General features: G+C 52.0%; 5 protein-coding genes across 6 annotated transcripts; 2 read left to right on the top strand and 3 right to left on the bottom strand.

The window, feature by feature from the left end:
- Positions 1-885: 885 nt before the first annotated feature.
- LMH87_000159 (uncharacterized protein) lies at positions 886-5,713 on the top strand (the record flags this gene model as incomplete). 2 transcript variants are annotated; one of them, XM_056198021.1, is made up of 18 exons in its annotated part: positions 886-1,027; positions 1,217-1,324; positions 1,377-1,597; positions 1,656-1,935; positions 1,998-2,065; positions 2,123-2,231; positions 2,307-2,995; positions 3,085-3,247; positions 3,335-3,718; positions 3,780-3,888; positions 3,944-4,015; positions 4,069-4,119; positions 4,176-4,240; positions 4,300-4,401; positions 4,488-4,491; positions 4,592-4,918; positions 4,973-5,065; positions 5,131-5,713. In XM_056198021.1, the coding sequence occupies 18 exons, from the start codon at positions 886-888 to the stop codon at positions 5,711-5,713; spliced, it is 3,570 nt and encodes a 1,189-aa protein (XP_056055010.1). The 2 variants fall into 2 exon arrangements, with proteins under 2 accessions (XP_056055010.1, XP_056055009.1); XM_056198020.1 differs by lacking the exon at positions 4,488-4,491 and adding an exon at positions 4,500-4,533 and having other exon boundaries at positions 4,601-4,918.
- Positions 5,714-7,346: 1,633 nt separating this feature from the next.
- On the bottom strand, positions 7,347-8,780 carry LMH87_000160 (uncharacterized protein; the record flags this gene model as incomplete). Its single annotated transcript, XM_056198022.1, has 2 exons — positions 7,347-8,642; positions 8,703-8,780. The coding sequence occupies 2 exons, from the start codon at positions 8,778-8,780 to the stop codon at positions 7,347-7,349; spliced, it is 1,374 nt and encodes a 457-aa protein (XP_056055011.1).
- A 662-nt stretch (positions 8,781-9,442) lies between these two features.
- Positions 9,443-11,096, top strand: LMH87_000161 (uncharacterized protein; the record flags this gene model as incomplete). Its single annotated transcript, XM_056198023.1, has 3 exons — positions 9,443-9,452; positions 9,623-10,967; positions 11,021-11,096. 3 exons carry the CDS (start codon positions 9,443-9,445, stop codon positions 11,094-11,096), a joined length of 1,431 nt encoding a protein of 476 aa, XP_056055012.1.
- A 363-nt stretch (positions 11,097-11,459) lies between these two features.
- On the bottom strand, positions 11,460-12,375 carry LMH87_000162 (uncharacterized protein; the record flags this gene model as incomplete). The annotated part of the gene is made up of 2 exons (XM_056198024.1): positions 11,460-11,756; positions 11,809-12,375. The coding sequence occupies 2 exons, from the start codon at positions 12,373-12,375 to the stop codon at positions 11,460-11,462; spliced, it is 864 nt and encodes a 287-aa protein (XP_056055013.1).
- A 754-nt stretch (positions 12,376-13,129) lies between these two features.
- Positions 13,130-14,709, bottom strand: LMH87_000163 (uncharacterized protein; the record flags this gene model as incomplete). Its single annotated transcript, XM_056198025.1, has 2 exons — positions 13,130-14,569; positions 14,629-14,709. 2 exons carry the CDS (start codon positions 14,707-14,709, stop codon positions 13,130-13,132), a joined length of 1,521 nt encoding a protein of 506 aa, XP_056055014.1.
- Between the last annotated feature and the right edge of the window lie 281 nt (positions 14,710-14,990).

A 14,990-nucleotide genomic window follows, 5' to 3' on the forward strand; every position in this document is an offset into this window, starting at 1 on the left:
ATCCTATTGGCCACTAGACCCACAGTGAAAGCAACACACCTCCAACATGATAACCAATTAAATTATATAGAGAAGTGGACTAAAAGTTCTATAATAGGCTCAGTGTAAAGTGCCAGGCCTAGTATAGCTATACTAGTCCCCTCTAAGCTAGCGGCAGGAAGAATAATAATCCGCGCAAGGTGTTACCGCTGCCAAACTAGCTATTTTCGGAGAAGATTTACATTACGTGCCGTCCGGTAGACAGGGGAGGTGGTCCAGCACATGCTAAAACAGCTCACACCATGTTCCAATTATCTGCAAACACCGCCCCCACGCCAGGATTAGTTGTCAGCCGTTTCTACGCGCTGAGCACCGGCCAATAACTAGTAGCCGTCACTCGCTCCGTAGTACTGAGTAGATCCACCCCTGATGGAGTGCTGGATGTGTGATTTAACGTATTTAACAAAAGGCCGCTACATTCCGCAATCAATTAGCATTCGCACTCCTACACGCACTTGGAGCTCTCTGGCGTAAAACGAGACTTATTTTCGGCGCTCTATCTCTCTATCCTCCATTTTCTTCAAATCGCACAGAGAACACCCCACATCGATGCCGTCTTTGCTGAGCCCGGATGCCCTTTTCGGGCCATGGCTGCCAAACAGCCTCAATCCCACAGCTATCCTTGGCAACTGCATGCTCATGTTAGTTCCAGGAGGGGTTATTATATTAGCCACGCCTTTCTTTGTCAAGGAAGCCGTGGCAATGGACCGCCGCATCCCACCCACCTCATTTCCCTGGGCAAAGCTGACGTGCGGCCTATTTCTCGTCCTTGTGCAAGCTACTAGCGTTGCTTTCAGGTATAGCAGCGCGCAATTCTGTTGGAGCCTGTCTGAAACTGCTTATGCTATGTCGTTTGTCGCTTCCTTTAGCACTTTTGCAATAATTTCCTTGTCGTGTGCACAGTCCTTGCAAATCCCCAGTTTTCTAAACGTCTTTCTTTTGCTCACAGCTTCTTTTGACATCGCCCTTACTGGGTCTGACTTCTTAGGTGAGCTCTCGCGCACAATTTTGATACTTCAAACGTGCGTTGTGCTCCTAAAGCTACTGTTTAGCGCTCTCGAGGAGAGACAGGAGCACAAATTACAGCATGTCCAGTTAGGGGCACAGCCAGGCCCCTCTCCAGCAGATGCCGCAGGCTACCACAGCTTGTTCCGTTTTGGGTGGCTAAATTCCCTAGTCATTCTTGTGTTTCACAAAAAGTTCACTCTAAGTGATCTGCCGGGAATTAGCAAACATACGTCATCTAAGAAGCTTGCTAGCCAGTTTCACGCTCAGTGGGCCCAAGGTATACATGAACTCTGGTAGTAGCATCATTTCACGCCGCTAATTTCCAACAGTTAATCAGTCATCCGACAATGCTTTGGCAACTGCGTTGCTACGTACTATGAGATGGCAGTTTGCTATGGTGGTCCTGTCACATTTGTGCGTCGTGGCTGCGACTGTCGGCCAACCCTTCCTCGTGCTACGCTGGACCAAGAAAGCCAGCGCTGTGGAAGCCGATAGCAAAAGCTTCGAAAGCTTAGGAATACATAGTGCAGCTATTTTTATTGGGCTTTCAGTAAAGACTCTTTCCCACACATTTGATGTGGTTAGTACTGATGAGGCTACACTTTTAGGCTACGAGAAACATTTGCGAGTATTGGATAGATCGCATCACTACAGCCGCCCGAGGCATGCTTATTACCGCCATTTATGCCAAGATGTATCGCCTTACTATCGAAGACCTTGAGATTATTGATACTGCCAGTTTGATCAGCGCGGACGTCGAGGGAGTCGAGCAGGTCATCACACTGGCGTACGAGCTCTTCTGGTTGTTCAGTCATGTCTTGGCTGGCGTGTGGGCCTCTTACACGTTTATCGGCCCCGCCGCTTTCTTCATTTTTTTGCCTCGAATTGGTAAAAGAGAACCCATCTTTTTCTCTAACTACATCATTCAGCCAGCTAACTAGGGACACCAGCCACATACCTGGGCACTTCTGTTACCAACCGAATTACCGCGAACGCTACTAGTGAATGGGAAAAAATGGTAGAGCGACGAGGCGCGCTGACCTCTAATGTGCTTGCTCAGCTGAAAAGTATCAAGGCTATGGGACTGTGCGGGTCTCTGTTAAGTCATTTAGAAGAGGAACGAGCAGTTGAGATGAAGGCTTCGCTGCGAGAACGTCAGTCCGTTCTTTGGTTTTTCTTATGCTGTAAGTTTTCTCTGTCGTGTTCCTTAATGCGTGAATTTTCATCTGCTTGGAATGCTTGCTAATCAAGACGCACAGCATCCGGCAATTGGGCAATGTCCCCAGCACTCGCTTTCACAGCGGCGTATTTTTGGACAAGACCTGAGAACCCAATTTCGGCTGCGGAGGTTTTCGCCATTTATTCTGCGCTTCAGATCGCTTGCTACCCTTTGCTCATGATGGGCCAGTATGTAGGTAGACGAAAAAGGGGCATTCTCTCGCTCAGTAGGATCCAGGCATTTCTTACCCTAGACGAGCTGAACGACCCAAGAGAGATAGAAGCGGTAACAACACAGCAACTGTCTAGCCCATCCACACGGCCGCTTGCCATCAAAATCAGCGAGGTCTCGGTAACGTCACCGTCACATGGTCCTGTCTTGAAGCAAGTCAACATGAGAATTCCAGAGGGCGATCTGGCGATGATGTGGGGTCCCATCAGGTGTGGCAAGTCTACCTTGATGAAGTTACTCCTAGGCGAGGTGGAGCTAAACACAGGGACTGTGTCGATTGCTTCAAGTAAAATATCTTACTGCAGCCAAGAGCTATTCATTCCAGACTGCACCTTTCTCGAGGCTGTTATAGGAGCCCTCAACTTTATCGCTGCTCGTTATAGGGCCGTCGTCGGTGCCTGCGCCCTGGATGAAGAACTCGCTTTATTGCCAGATGGCGATCGAACCCGAACGGGAAGAAACGGCTGTTATCTCAGCGGCGGCCAACGTCAACGATTAGTAAGTTCTAGATCGTCTCTGCATGGCGAAAAACTATATGGCGTCATATAACCCTGCTGTTTAGTAGCAAACTGACTCTGGCTTGCTAGAGTCTCGCCCGTGCCGTATACGCCCAGAACGATATAATGGTCCTCGACGACATGTTCAGTGCTATAGACCCTGCAACGGCCAGCTTGATATTCGACCGACTTTTCGGTCCTGATGGCATGGTACGCCAGTGGAGCTGCACAGTCATTATGACAACCAATCGCCGTATGTAATCCGCATTTTCGCTCCGCTCTCGTTTTCGTTAGTTGGGTAATAAAGACGGGCTATTGAATCGGCTAATTGTATTGTCAGTCGAGCTTTTGGACCATGCGGATCATGTTTACCAGTTCACTAAGGACGGCCGAGTTGAAAAGCAAGAAAGTTCATCCAATGGATCTTCATCCGGTGACTTCACTGGCAGCAATTATAGCTCGATTGTCGACAGTGCGGCTTGCACTGATAACGATGGAACAGACACCACCAATAACACAAATAACAGTGATGCTACCGAGCTTTTGGACACTGAGCTACCGCTGCCGCGGGTGGTGCAAACGGCTAGTCAAACTCAACCCGAGAACAATGGCACAGCCGCCGATATTACGCTCTATTTGTCTGCCTTGTTTTCGGCCGGCTTTATTCGAATCAGTGGCTGGCTTTCCCTCTTAACCATAGCTGCAATCGGCCAATCCATACCGAGTGATTAATCCTCGCTATCTTTTTTTTTATTCTCTGTCACAGCAACTAACTACAGCCACAGTGGTCTACATCTTTTACTGGCTCGCGAGGATTCCTGAAAACCCATACCTCCACCTTGGATATGCCGCGTCCTGCGTTTTCTGTGTATTCACGAATGTTGTGAGCGGCGCGTGCGTGTTTCCTAATACTCACCTTTCACGCGTGTTTCGCTTACATGCCAGCTAGATTTTATTTCACATTTATTCTTCCCGAGCCTGGTAGACTTTTGCATCAGAATCTATTGCAAGCCGTCATGGGGTCAGTTTCTTCGAGGACTCGTCTTCGCATCCAATTGGCTCACAGGTTATAAGTGCGACACCGAAGTACATCGACGAAGTGGGCGGCAGCTCTTTGCTACACAGGTAATGTTCGTTGTGCCGCAGAAGTGATTGCTAGCTAACTCGACATATATCGTTAGACTTGGTCCAGACCTCTCCTTTGCTGCACGCAGGATGGGAGTCCTTGCAAATCAATCTCTATTTAGTAAAAAACCCTGAACAATTTCTTTTCAAATCGCAGAACCGAGTTAACTCTTCTGGTAGGTCTGATTGATCTCTTAGTAGAGATATCCTTCATTGCTTCTGGATCACCATCTCCCGTGCAAACGACATTTTTCATTGTGGCCATGTATGGCGTCATACAAGGTATCTATATACGCAGCTCGAGACAGTTACAAAATCTAGGCTCGACAGCATCGTCTGCTCTAACAGATCTACTTGGAGAGACTAAGGATGGTATGCAGCATATTCGCAGCTTCGGCTGGCGGACAATCTTCCGTCACCGGTTTTATGCGATACTAGATCAATCTCAAAAAACCAACGTTCAACTTCATAGTCTGTTCAGATGGTTACATCTAGGCACGGACGTTATCACAGGTGCTGCAGCTATCGCCTTGTTCCAAGCGCTTTCCTCTAATGAGGGGCATATCTCGACTTTCACGACAGGACTTGCCTTGAATTGCATCTTTTACAACAACGTCTCGGCGTCCCGACACATAAAGTCCTTCACATCGTTTATTCTAAGCCTGGAATCTATGCGCCACATTCACAACTTTGTGACGGACACGCCTCAGGAACAAAATGCTGTTGCGGAGCCCTCGCTTCCTGACGTCTGGCCCAGTGCTGGGAAGTTAGAATTCAACGCCCTGACTGCATATTATACGTCAGTAGTTGAAAAATTCCGAGATTGTGGCTTTTTCTGACTGATGTCCCTTAGAAATCGCGACGGAGTGACGCACACGGCTCTAAACAACATAACTCTAACCATTCGGGCGGGTCAGAAAGTTGGTATCATGGGATGTACTGGAAGGTATATATTACCATTACTTAACGTCCGCAATACGTATAACAACTAACCCTAGTTGATCGTTGAAGTGGCAAATCGACATTCTTGTCGTCTATACTTCGTATAGTGGATCAGACAGGAAGTATTAGCATTGACGGGCTTGACACCCAGACTATTCCGCTTGAGCCTTTTCGCTCCCGAATTACAACTATGACTCAGGACGGCCTTCGAATTGACACGAGTCTACGATTTAATCTGTACCCATATGGCGGGTCGCAGCCATCTGACGAACACATTATATCCTTACTGCAGCGACTTTATCTATGGATACACGTTACCGGCCACGGCGGGCTTAACGCCAAGTACTCTAAGATGAAGTTTACCGCGACGCAAATGCAGCTCGTGCATCTCGCGCGTGCGATTCTGCACCATTCCACCACGGACAGCAAAATTGTGCTGATTGATGAGGCGAGCAGCGCTATAGCTGCCGAGACTGAGGACGAGTTCCAGGGACTTATTGATGACTTTTTTATTGACTGCACGTTGATTGTGGTTTCACATTCTACTCATGTTTTAAATAGCGCTGATTTGCTCCTGCAATTTGATGGTGGTATGCTAGACAAGGTGCTTCGTCGCCGCGCGAATGGGCGATTGGTGGAGGTTGATATTTAGTAGAACGGTGATTATTTCCGGGTAGGGGAGGGGGGGGGGGGGCGAGGGGGCTTTTTTCTCGGCGAGATAGGTTTGAGTTAAAATTTACCAAGTTGCAATGCTTTCACTGCACAGGGAATCTTCCCAGTGGCGAGCAGGAGGTATGGCCGTTCTGGGGTGAAGCCTCATTGCAGTGATTACAACCATGCTTAACGAAAAGACATTCGCCGTATTTTAGCAGCCGGCTGGTCGCGCTATGTACTAAACGTGTGCCTCATGCGGGCTCAGCGGTTTAACTAATCACGACAAGACTTAACAATGATGAGATCTGCTACTGAAAAACGCTATGACTTTTCTCCGCTTCGGTGAGTCTTACCGATTCCGAGAGATTCACCGCTCAACCACCATCTGTTGCGGCACGGAATGCCAGAAGGCGGCATGATTCGGCTCTAGGCCTCACAGTATCCCGAGCGCCTTGCAGTAGATAGAGTCTAGCGGGGTTTTCGGCTTGCCATTGTCAACTGACATTGCTATTATTACACATCACTAATCGAGGCGAACGCCTAGTTAGATCGGGTTAATAATGCGCTATAGCTACTCTAGAGCAGAGATATTTTTAGTAATTAGGAGAGCTATCTTAAAATTGACGTATCATTCTCTAGCCTAATATTATAAACCAAAATACATGTAAGGCAGATTAGGCAGGCAGCCTAAGGAACAACTAGGTAGGCGTCTGTATATCGCCTAATTAAGATACTAAGTTATAAAACTAAATTACTATAGATTATTGTGTGATGCCGGATAACGCGCTTAATGCATGTGCGCAACTGCATTCTTGTATTGCAACTATAAAAGTCTGGTACCCTGTAGTAGGTAGTGAGAATTTAACTTTTTCCCCCTAACATAATACATTTTTAAAATACTATAATTAATTGATTGTAAAGCCCTGCATTTACAGGCAGGAATTGCCCTTCCAGGCATTCTCCTTCGACCTACGATAACGACTCGTATTGAAGCCCCCGCCACAGCCCGCGAGACACAAAATCGACCTACGTAAAGCAATTTAACCTAAATTGATTTAATTCTTAAAGATCGCGATTAATCACTCGAAGGCGCACTCTATTATACCGATACTTAACATAGCACCCTTACGGGAGTAATACCTTGATGTTAGAGTAAGCGGAGTATTCTACGAGCAGCGCACGGCTTGTCTTTGGTGTTGTGTTCCCAGAATCACAGTGTTATAGATTATATACCCTGATGCTAGTTAGTTAGCGCTATAAGATAGCGCGTATAATACTGAGTCCTGTAGTAAACACACATATTGCATAGAAGAAATAACTAACAAAAAAGGGACATTTATTCCGCCTTTGTCTATAGCCGGCCGTCCGTATCAATATTTCAAAAACGTAACAGCATCCAATAAAGTCATAGCTTGCACTTACATCGAGCTAAGTATTGCAAAGCTTCTGAAGTATCATTACGGAATCGTAACTTGCTACACACAGTAGATGTGAGCTCGAAGCTCGAGCAGATCTATAGTCCATTTATATCAGATTCACCTTTTCAACCTTGTAAACAGAACATCTTGCTGACGCATGTATCCTCCCTTCTAAATGTTTCAATTGTTTCTGTTTTATTACTTTTTCTTACTCTACTGCTGCCCCGGCAGCGAAGATATTCCTGGGTTCGAGTCCCCAGCTTCATCGGCCTCTGCCTGGTCCGACGTTTCTACCGGCACCAGGGTAAGCTTCTTCTTCTTCTTCATGACCCTGCGGTGGCCGGCACTCTTCATGTGCCTGTTCCACGCCTCCTCCGTCACGAGCGTCGTCTGGCAAATCTCGCACGTCCGCTGCTGTGGCGTTTGCTTGGCGGGCGGCACCGTCGCCGTCTCCAGCACACGGCGCGCCAGATCGGACAGATCGCGCGGTTGCCTCATGGGCTCGCCGTTCAGAAACAGGTCGACGAGCGTGGCGGCGGGCGCAACCACGGTCTCGTGGTACCGCGCGACGTCGGTGCTGTCGAGCACGTACAGGCTGCTCAGCGCATCCTCGCCGCGCTGCTTCAGCCTGGGAATCTGCTTGCCGCGGATCCATTTGTTCTGATAGTTGGCGTAGCGCCTCGTGGCTGTCTTCATATCTTCCAAGCCTGACTCTCTAAGCTTAGCCACGTTTTCAGTGGGCTCGCCGTCGAATGCTGCGGCAATGTAGGGCTCGAGCTGCTTGTAGCCGATGGACTGCCAGATACCTTTGGTCATGTCCATAGCGGTGCCATTTTGAGCACTTTCCGTCTTGAATCGATGCAGTTCTTGCACTTCTTCGGCGAGGCCGCTGCTGAACATTTTGTCCACACGCTTGTCTAAACGGTCGCACAGGACATCGCGCTCGGAATATACCCAAAGTAAGAGATTCTCCCAAGGCGAGGATTCTGCTTCGGCAGCAGCGGCGGCTTTACGCCACTGCTGCTCTGCATACAGTGCTGATGCTGTTTTACCTGTATGGAGGTAGATTTCCAGGGACCGTTGGATCTTGCGGCGATCGTTGGGATGCCACTTTGCTGCCATTTCAGGATCGACGCGGCGAAGCTCAGCGAGCATGTCTTCTGTCGAAGCCTCCAGAATGGGAAACGACTTTGTCTCATCCTGCTGCACATCGTCGAGAATGGCATCTGTAAAGAGCAGTGGCTCAACGTAGTAATGCGTGCCGCCAACAAGGATGGGCAAGTTGCCTCTGCTGCGGATCTCACGAATCGTGCCCAACGCGTGCTTTTTGAACTCTGTGACGTCCCAGGGCACGTCGCTGAGAGGAATACGGTCCAGCAGGTGGTGTGGGATGCCGCGCTGCTCGGCGGCTGTGATCTTATTGGTGATGATGGGCAGGCCACGGTAGAGCTGCATGGCATCTGTATTAATGACTTCTCCACGGAAGCGAGTTGCGATTTCCACTGCCAACTAAATGTAAAGGTGGTTAGTGTAGTTCTGGCGCGATCAAGGGCAGTTGTTAGATTGTACCTCGGATTTTCCTGTCCCTGTAGACCCCAATATCACCACGAGCGGCTCTTTCGGAGCCGCAGAATTTGCCATTGTCATTGTAGAGACATGTCGACGAAGGAAGACCCTTGTTCGACTTAGCATTCGGCTTGCTGTACTGTTTACTGGTGTGCAGTGGCGCAAAGGGTAGCGTTTTGGTGATATCAAAAGTCGGCGTCTTCCCCCACAGGGCTTTCTCCACAGTAGAACCCTGCGGCTGCCTGTAGAGACAGCTTCTCCAAAAAGGCGGGAGCTTGACTCAGGCAATAAAAGGAGGGATGGTCTGGGCTGCACGGCTGCTTGGGCTGGTGTGTTCTGGAATTACGGTTTGGTGGGAGCGCTAGCCAGCGGGTACTCGTTGGGGGGGCCTTAGCTGGCATTTTAGTATTGGGCTGCGGGCTGTAGCGCTACAACGCCCCTAACCCAGCCGCCTCGTTGCCCTGTAATGCCTGACGCAGGGGCTGCTCTCCGGTGCGTCGACGAGCTTCCACACTCTGACCCAGCAGGTCACGTGCGCCACCCCCGTTCTTTTTCTGGACACATCTGCATTTTGGAGCTTGAAGCCAGATTGCTGGCCCCCGACCCAAGGACCGCCTCCTCCCTATCCTGCCACCACCATCCTTTTTCTCGAGCTCATCACAGCTCATCCTTTTCCTTCATTTCTTTCCTTTGGATGAATTGAGTCTCTTGTTTATTGTTTTTCATCTTTCACTGCCGCCACCATGAGTTCCCGTACGTTTACAGACCCCCTCGCGACGCCCCTCGCCAGGCTTCGCGATGTCGCTACTTTGTCGCGCGACTGCTCGCTGTCCCCTGCCAGTTGTTGAATCGCATCGCCAGACGCCATTGCGCGTCAATTGGCTACTCTACAGCCCATACTAACCTGCGATTCCTTAATATAGTCCGTTTCCTTGACCTGGTCAAGCCGTTCGTGCCGTTCCTCCCTGAGGTTCAGCAGCCGGAGACCAAGATTCCCTTCAACCAGAAGATCATGTGGACTGCCCTGACTCTCCTCATCTTCCTGGTCATGAGCCAGATGCCTCTCTACGGCATTGTCTCTTCCGACAACTCCGATCCTCTATACTGGCTGCGTATGGTCATGGCCAGTAACCGAGGAACTCTGATGGAGCTGGGTATCACCCCCATCATCTCCTCCGGTATGGTCTTCCAGCTCCTCGCCGGCACCCACATGATCGATGTCAACCTCGACCTCAAGTCCGACCGCGAACTCTACCAGACTGCCCAGAAGCTTCTGGCCTTCATTCTCTCTGCCGGTACCGCCACCGTCTACGTCTTCTCTGGTCTCTACGGTCCTCCTGGTGATCTTGGTGCTGGTATCGTCTTCCTCCTGATCCTCCAGCTCATTGTTGCCGGTATGATTGTCATTCTCCTCGACGAGCTCCTCCAGAAGGGATACGGTCTTGGCAGTGGTATCTCTCTGTTCATTGCCACCAACATTTGCGAGTCCATCATGTGGAAGGCTTTCTCCCCCACCACCATCAACACTGGTCGTGGCCCTGAGTTTGAGGGCGCCGTTATCGCTCTCTTCCATCTTCTCTTCACCTGGCCCAACAAGCAGCGTGCTCTTCAGGAGGCTTTCTATCGCCAGAACCTCCCCAACATCATGAACCTGCTCGCCACCATCCTCGTCTTCGTCGCCGTCATCTACCTCCAGGGTTTCCGTGTCGAGATCCCCGTCAAGTCTTCCCGCCAGCGTGGTGCCCGCGGCTCTTACCCCGTCCGTCTCTTCTACACCTCCAACATGCCCATCATGCTGCAGTCCGCTCTGTCTTCCAACGTCTTCCTCATCAGCCAGATGCTCTACTCTCGCTTCTCTGAGAACCTCCTCGTCCGCCTTTTCGGTGTCTGGGAGGCCAAGGACGGTTCCGCTCAGCTCCACGCCATCTCTGGTCTCGTCTACTACATGTCGCCCCCTCTCAACTTCAAGGACGCTCTCCTCGACCCCATCCACACCGTCACCTACATTGTCTACATGCTCGGTGCCTGCGCTCTCTTTTCGAAGACCTGGATCGAGGTTTCTGGCTCCAGCCCTCGCGATGTCGCCAAGCAGCTCAAGGACCAGGGTCTCGTCATGGCCGGTCACCGTGACCAGAGCATGTACAAGGAGCTCAAGCGCATTATCCCCACTGCTGCCGCTTTCGGTGGTGCCTGCATTGGTGCGCTCTCCGTTGCCTCCGACCTCATGGGCGCTCTCGGTTCCGGTACCGGTACTCTTCTCGCTGTCACGTAAGTCATTTTGTGTTTTCAAAACAAAAAAGGAAGGTACTGACTATTCTTAGCATCATCTACGGCTACTTCGAGATCGCTGCCAAGGAGGGTGATTTGTCTGGCATGAAGGGCATGATCATGGGCTAAACACCGCACGACGAGCCATTTCTTTGATTGACATTTAATCACCGGGCACCGAACGACGGGAATCGAACGGGCCCATTGCATTTACGAAACTTGTAACACTATGGTGTGATGGGGAACAAAAATTGGCGCAATACAATGGAAGGGATATGTTATTTCCTGAACATGCAATGGAACTGAATAGGCCTGCCAGAGTCGCAATAAAACCGACGTAATGAGGCGACTTGTTTAGGAGGGTGGTGGCAGACGAGGCAGGCCTACTTCAACAGGCGAGAAGCGTCCCATTTGTATGCAAACAATAAAATAAATAGAGAAAATTTATATGTAAAATGGACATTGTTTGCTTTTACGCCTATCTTGTGACGACTATTTCCTACGAAGTATAGCAATGAGATGGTCGGCGCAGCCAAGGAACTCTTCCTTGGTCGAGTACTCGTCGTACATGAGGTTGGCCCAGGCCTGAACGACCTGCGGCCCGGCATCCTCCAGCTTGGCATCCAGCCCGCCACCGAGGATGCCCTCTGTCGAGCGCAGCTCAATAAGCTCCGCCTCGTCAGCAAAGTGCTTCTGTAGAAACGCTCGCGCGTCGGCGGCGTAGGTATGGTAGCCCTGGACGCTAAGCCCGAGCGATTCCTTGAAGGTGTCGTACTTGCCATCACGGAGCTTTTTGCGTAATTAGCCTGTAACGTCCTTTTTGCATCACGTCCGCGCTTACGTATTTCGAGTAAAAGTCCTGCGCGCGGAGCAGCTTGGCCGGATCCCGCATCGCAATGTCCCGCAGATGCGCCGCGATGCTGATGAAGGCACAAAATACGACGCCCGTGCCGGGCCGCGCCAGCTGCAGCGCGTTGCGCACGGCCGCAGCGCGCTCATCCTCCTCGAGGAGATGGTACAGCGGCCCGAGCAGCAGCACGCCGTCGTACGCGCCCGCCGGCAGGGACGACGGCCTGTGCAGGGCATCGCCCACCGAGATGCTCTGCAGGAGGCAGCGGCCCGATGACGCGGGAGAGGCTCGGCGTGAGTCTTGCTCTGCTTGCGCCATGGCGATGAGTTCGGGCGTCAAGTCGACGAGGTCGACGAGGTGGCCGTCGTCGGCGAGCGCAAATGCCAGCTTGCCTGGGCCGCCGCCAATGTCGGCGATGGCGGCCGACGCGGGGGGGACGTGGGCGCGGATGGTGCGAAGGGTGAGCTCGCGCTCCATGGGGTGCTCGGCGAGGCGGGTGCCCTCAGAGGTGGCGATTTTGCCGTAGAGCTTGGCGACGTTGTCTGTGGCGGTGGCCATGATGGTCGGTGTAAGTGACAGAGACAGTAAGAGAAGAGCTGTGTAAGTGGTTCTTCGAAACGAAAAGAGGCAGTCGAGCCCTTGATATGAGACAGAAGTGGCCGAGCAACCGCCGCATTCTTACATCTTTTTCGCAATGTATGCTCACTTTGTTTCAGAAACTATAAAAGGCAAAATAGCGCCTGGATTGCTCGCGTTCGCGCAGCCTGCCTGCTCATTTTCCAGGGAATAATCACGCATAGCCGTCGGGCGCAGGGCCAATGTTGGGGAAAACCGGGTCGGGGTTCGGCTTGAGGAGAGCAGTTTACGGCTGAAATCCCCGCTCGCTAGTATGCGTAAGTGTAAACTTGATAGTTGTTGGAACAAGGCCATCAGCCGCAGACGTTCGACACTTGCCTCGTCGGGCAAGTCTATATGTCGCCCGGGTCCGGGTACCCCGAACCGCGAAAGCCGAATTGCAACAACAAGGCGAACTGCGTCTCTATATAAACTGCGACTTTGTAGAACACCGACGAAAAATGATTCAAATATTGTAGATTTCGAGAGTTTAGCTATAAAACCTCATTAGAAAAAATGTGCTGCGCCTTGCGCCTACAATGCTGTGAAAGTACTTGTCCTGTACATGAAAAATAGGGCGCCTTCGTATATCAGCAGTCAGCTCAATGAAAGGCGACATGCAAACATAAAACTATGAGCCCGGTGAAATAGAACAAGATAGACTCAGCCTAAAAAAAGCAAGATGCATACGGCAGCTTTAGTAGAGCTTGAAATACCCCCGCCACAGTCGCTGCAGGTTTCTCCGCGGATCATATCGCAGCGAAGTCGACAGCATTTCGACATAATTCTTCGACCCGTAACGCTGCAAAACATCCTGCCACTCTCCACCATAGTTCATGTATACAAACGGGCGATGCGCGCCTTGCTGCCACGTCTTCGTCTCCGCCGCACGCACCAGCTCGCGCGTGGACCTCAGTATCACCTCGTCCAGCGCCTCGTCGTCCCATCCCGTGAGAAAGTGCATCATCACCATCGGTCCTTCGTCAGGCGACAGGCCCATGATATTACCGCCGCGCTCCTGCGAGGCGCGCAGGTGGCTGCCAGAGATGGCTTGATAAATGGCAAAGGGCGAGTACGTGGCGCCGCGCGCGCCCGCCTGTGGCACAATCTTAAGGATTGCGTCCTCCCACAGCGCGAGGAGCGCTGTGATGACGGCGGGCGAGCCGGCGGCAAATGCAATGTTGGACCACGTCTGGCGCTGCCCGTAGGCGATCGAGATGGACTTGGACACGGTGGTGAGGTTGGCGACCATGCTGGTGTTGCTGAGCGCGCCGGGAATGGCGTCGAACGGCTGGAACGCGGCCGGCGTGGCGTAGCCCGACCCATGAATCGCAGGAGGCGGCGTGGCGTGGAAGAAGCTCGCGAGGTTGATGAAGCCGCTGTAGTTGGGCTGGTACGTACGCACAAAGTATGCATGGGCGTCGGGGTCCTCCTCCATGCCCGTTGTGATGAGCATCGTCGCCGCGTCCGCAATCGCCTCTTTTGTCTGGCCCGGGAAGATGACTGTCCGCGTCCACAAGTCGCCCTGCGCAATGGTCGCAAGATCGAAGCGCGTCACCACGCCAAAGCTCGAGCCGCCGCCGCCCTTGAGCGCCCGGAACAGACCCTGATGCTGATTCTGGGAAGCGTGCACAATCTCGCCCGAGGCCAGCACCACCTCCATCCCGAGCACATTGTCGCACGCCCAGCCGTGCCGTCCCGAAAAGTACGAGAAGCCGCCCCCGAGCAGTAAGCCTGCGACGCCGACGTCCGCATCCCGGCCGCCCAGCACCGCGAGCCCGAGGGGGTCCAGCGCCGCTGAGACGTCGCCCCAGCGCAGGCCGGCGCCGACGGACACACGGGTCCTGTCGTCGGCGAGGTTGATCGTGTTGAGGCGCGCGAGGTCCACCGTCACGCCGGCATCAATGTTGGAGCCATTGGCGTGCGCCGTGTGCCCGCCGGAGCGACATGTAAATGGCGCGCCGGCACGTATGAGAGTGGTGAGGACGAGGGACACTTCGCTGGCTGTCGCGGGTGTGACGAGGCAGACGGGTCGCTGGGCACTTTGGCGCGCGGACCAGTACGACATGCCTGTGTCGTAGGTGGTGGAATTAGGGTATGCGACTCGATCGCCGAGCGAATCGGAGAGTGTAGAGCACTACATTTTGTTAGATCCTATCACGCAAAAGAAAGCGCAATCGCATTGGTTGCGCGTACGGCATTGGGAATGTTGTCGGTTGCGAGTGCGGCCGTAGTGAAGAGAGAGGCGGCAAGCCCCAATGCTGGTGATGGTAGCATGATATCGTGACCTCTGTGATGGTTGGCCAACACAAGTTTTAAGAAAGGCACATCTTCAAACAAGTTTCGAGGCAGCTCCGATTTCAAAAGAAAATGGGGGAAGCGATTCCAGCCTATAGTACTCTTTATTAAGTCACTGAGGGCCCGGCAAACTACTTTCCCACTTGGACCAAACTACGGGGTTGAGCTTGATGCTCTAGTCCTTTCCCACCCGACAATGACGAAAGAAGTAATCTTGGCGCACACGCCACGCAACTGTGCGATCTGTCATTGTCCACCAG

This window comes from Akanthomyces muscarius, chromosome 6, assembly GCF_028009165.1.
Source record: "Akanthomyces muscarius strain Ve6 chromosome 6, whole genome shotgun sequence".
Classification (NCBI taxonomy): domain Eukaryota; kingdom Fungi; phylum Ascomycota; class Sordariomycetes; order Hypocreales; family Cordycipitaceae; genus Akanthomyces; species Akanthomyces muscarius.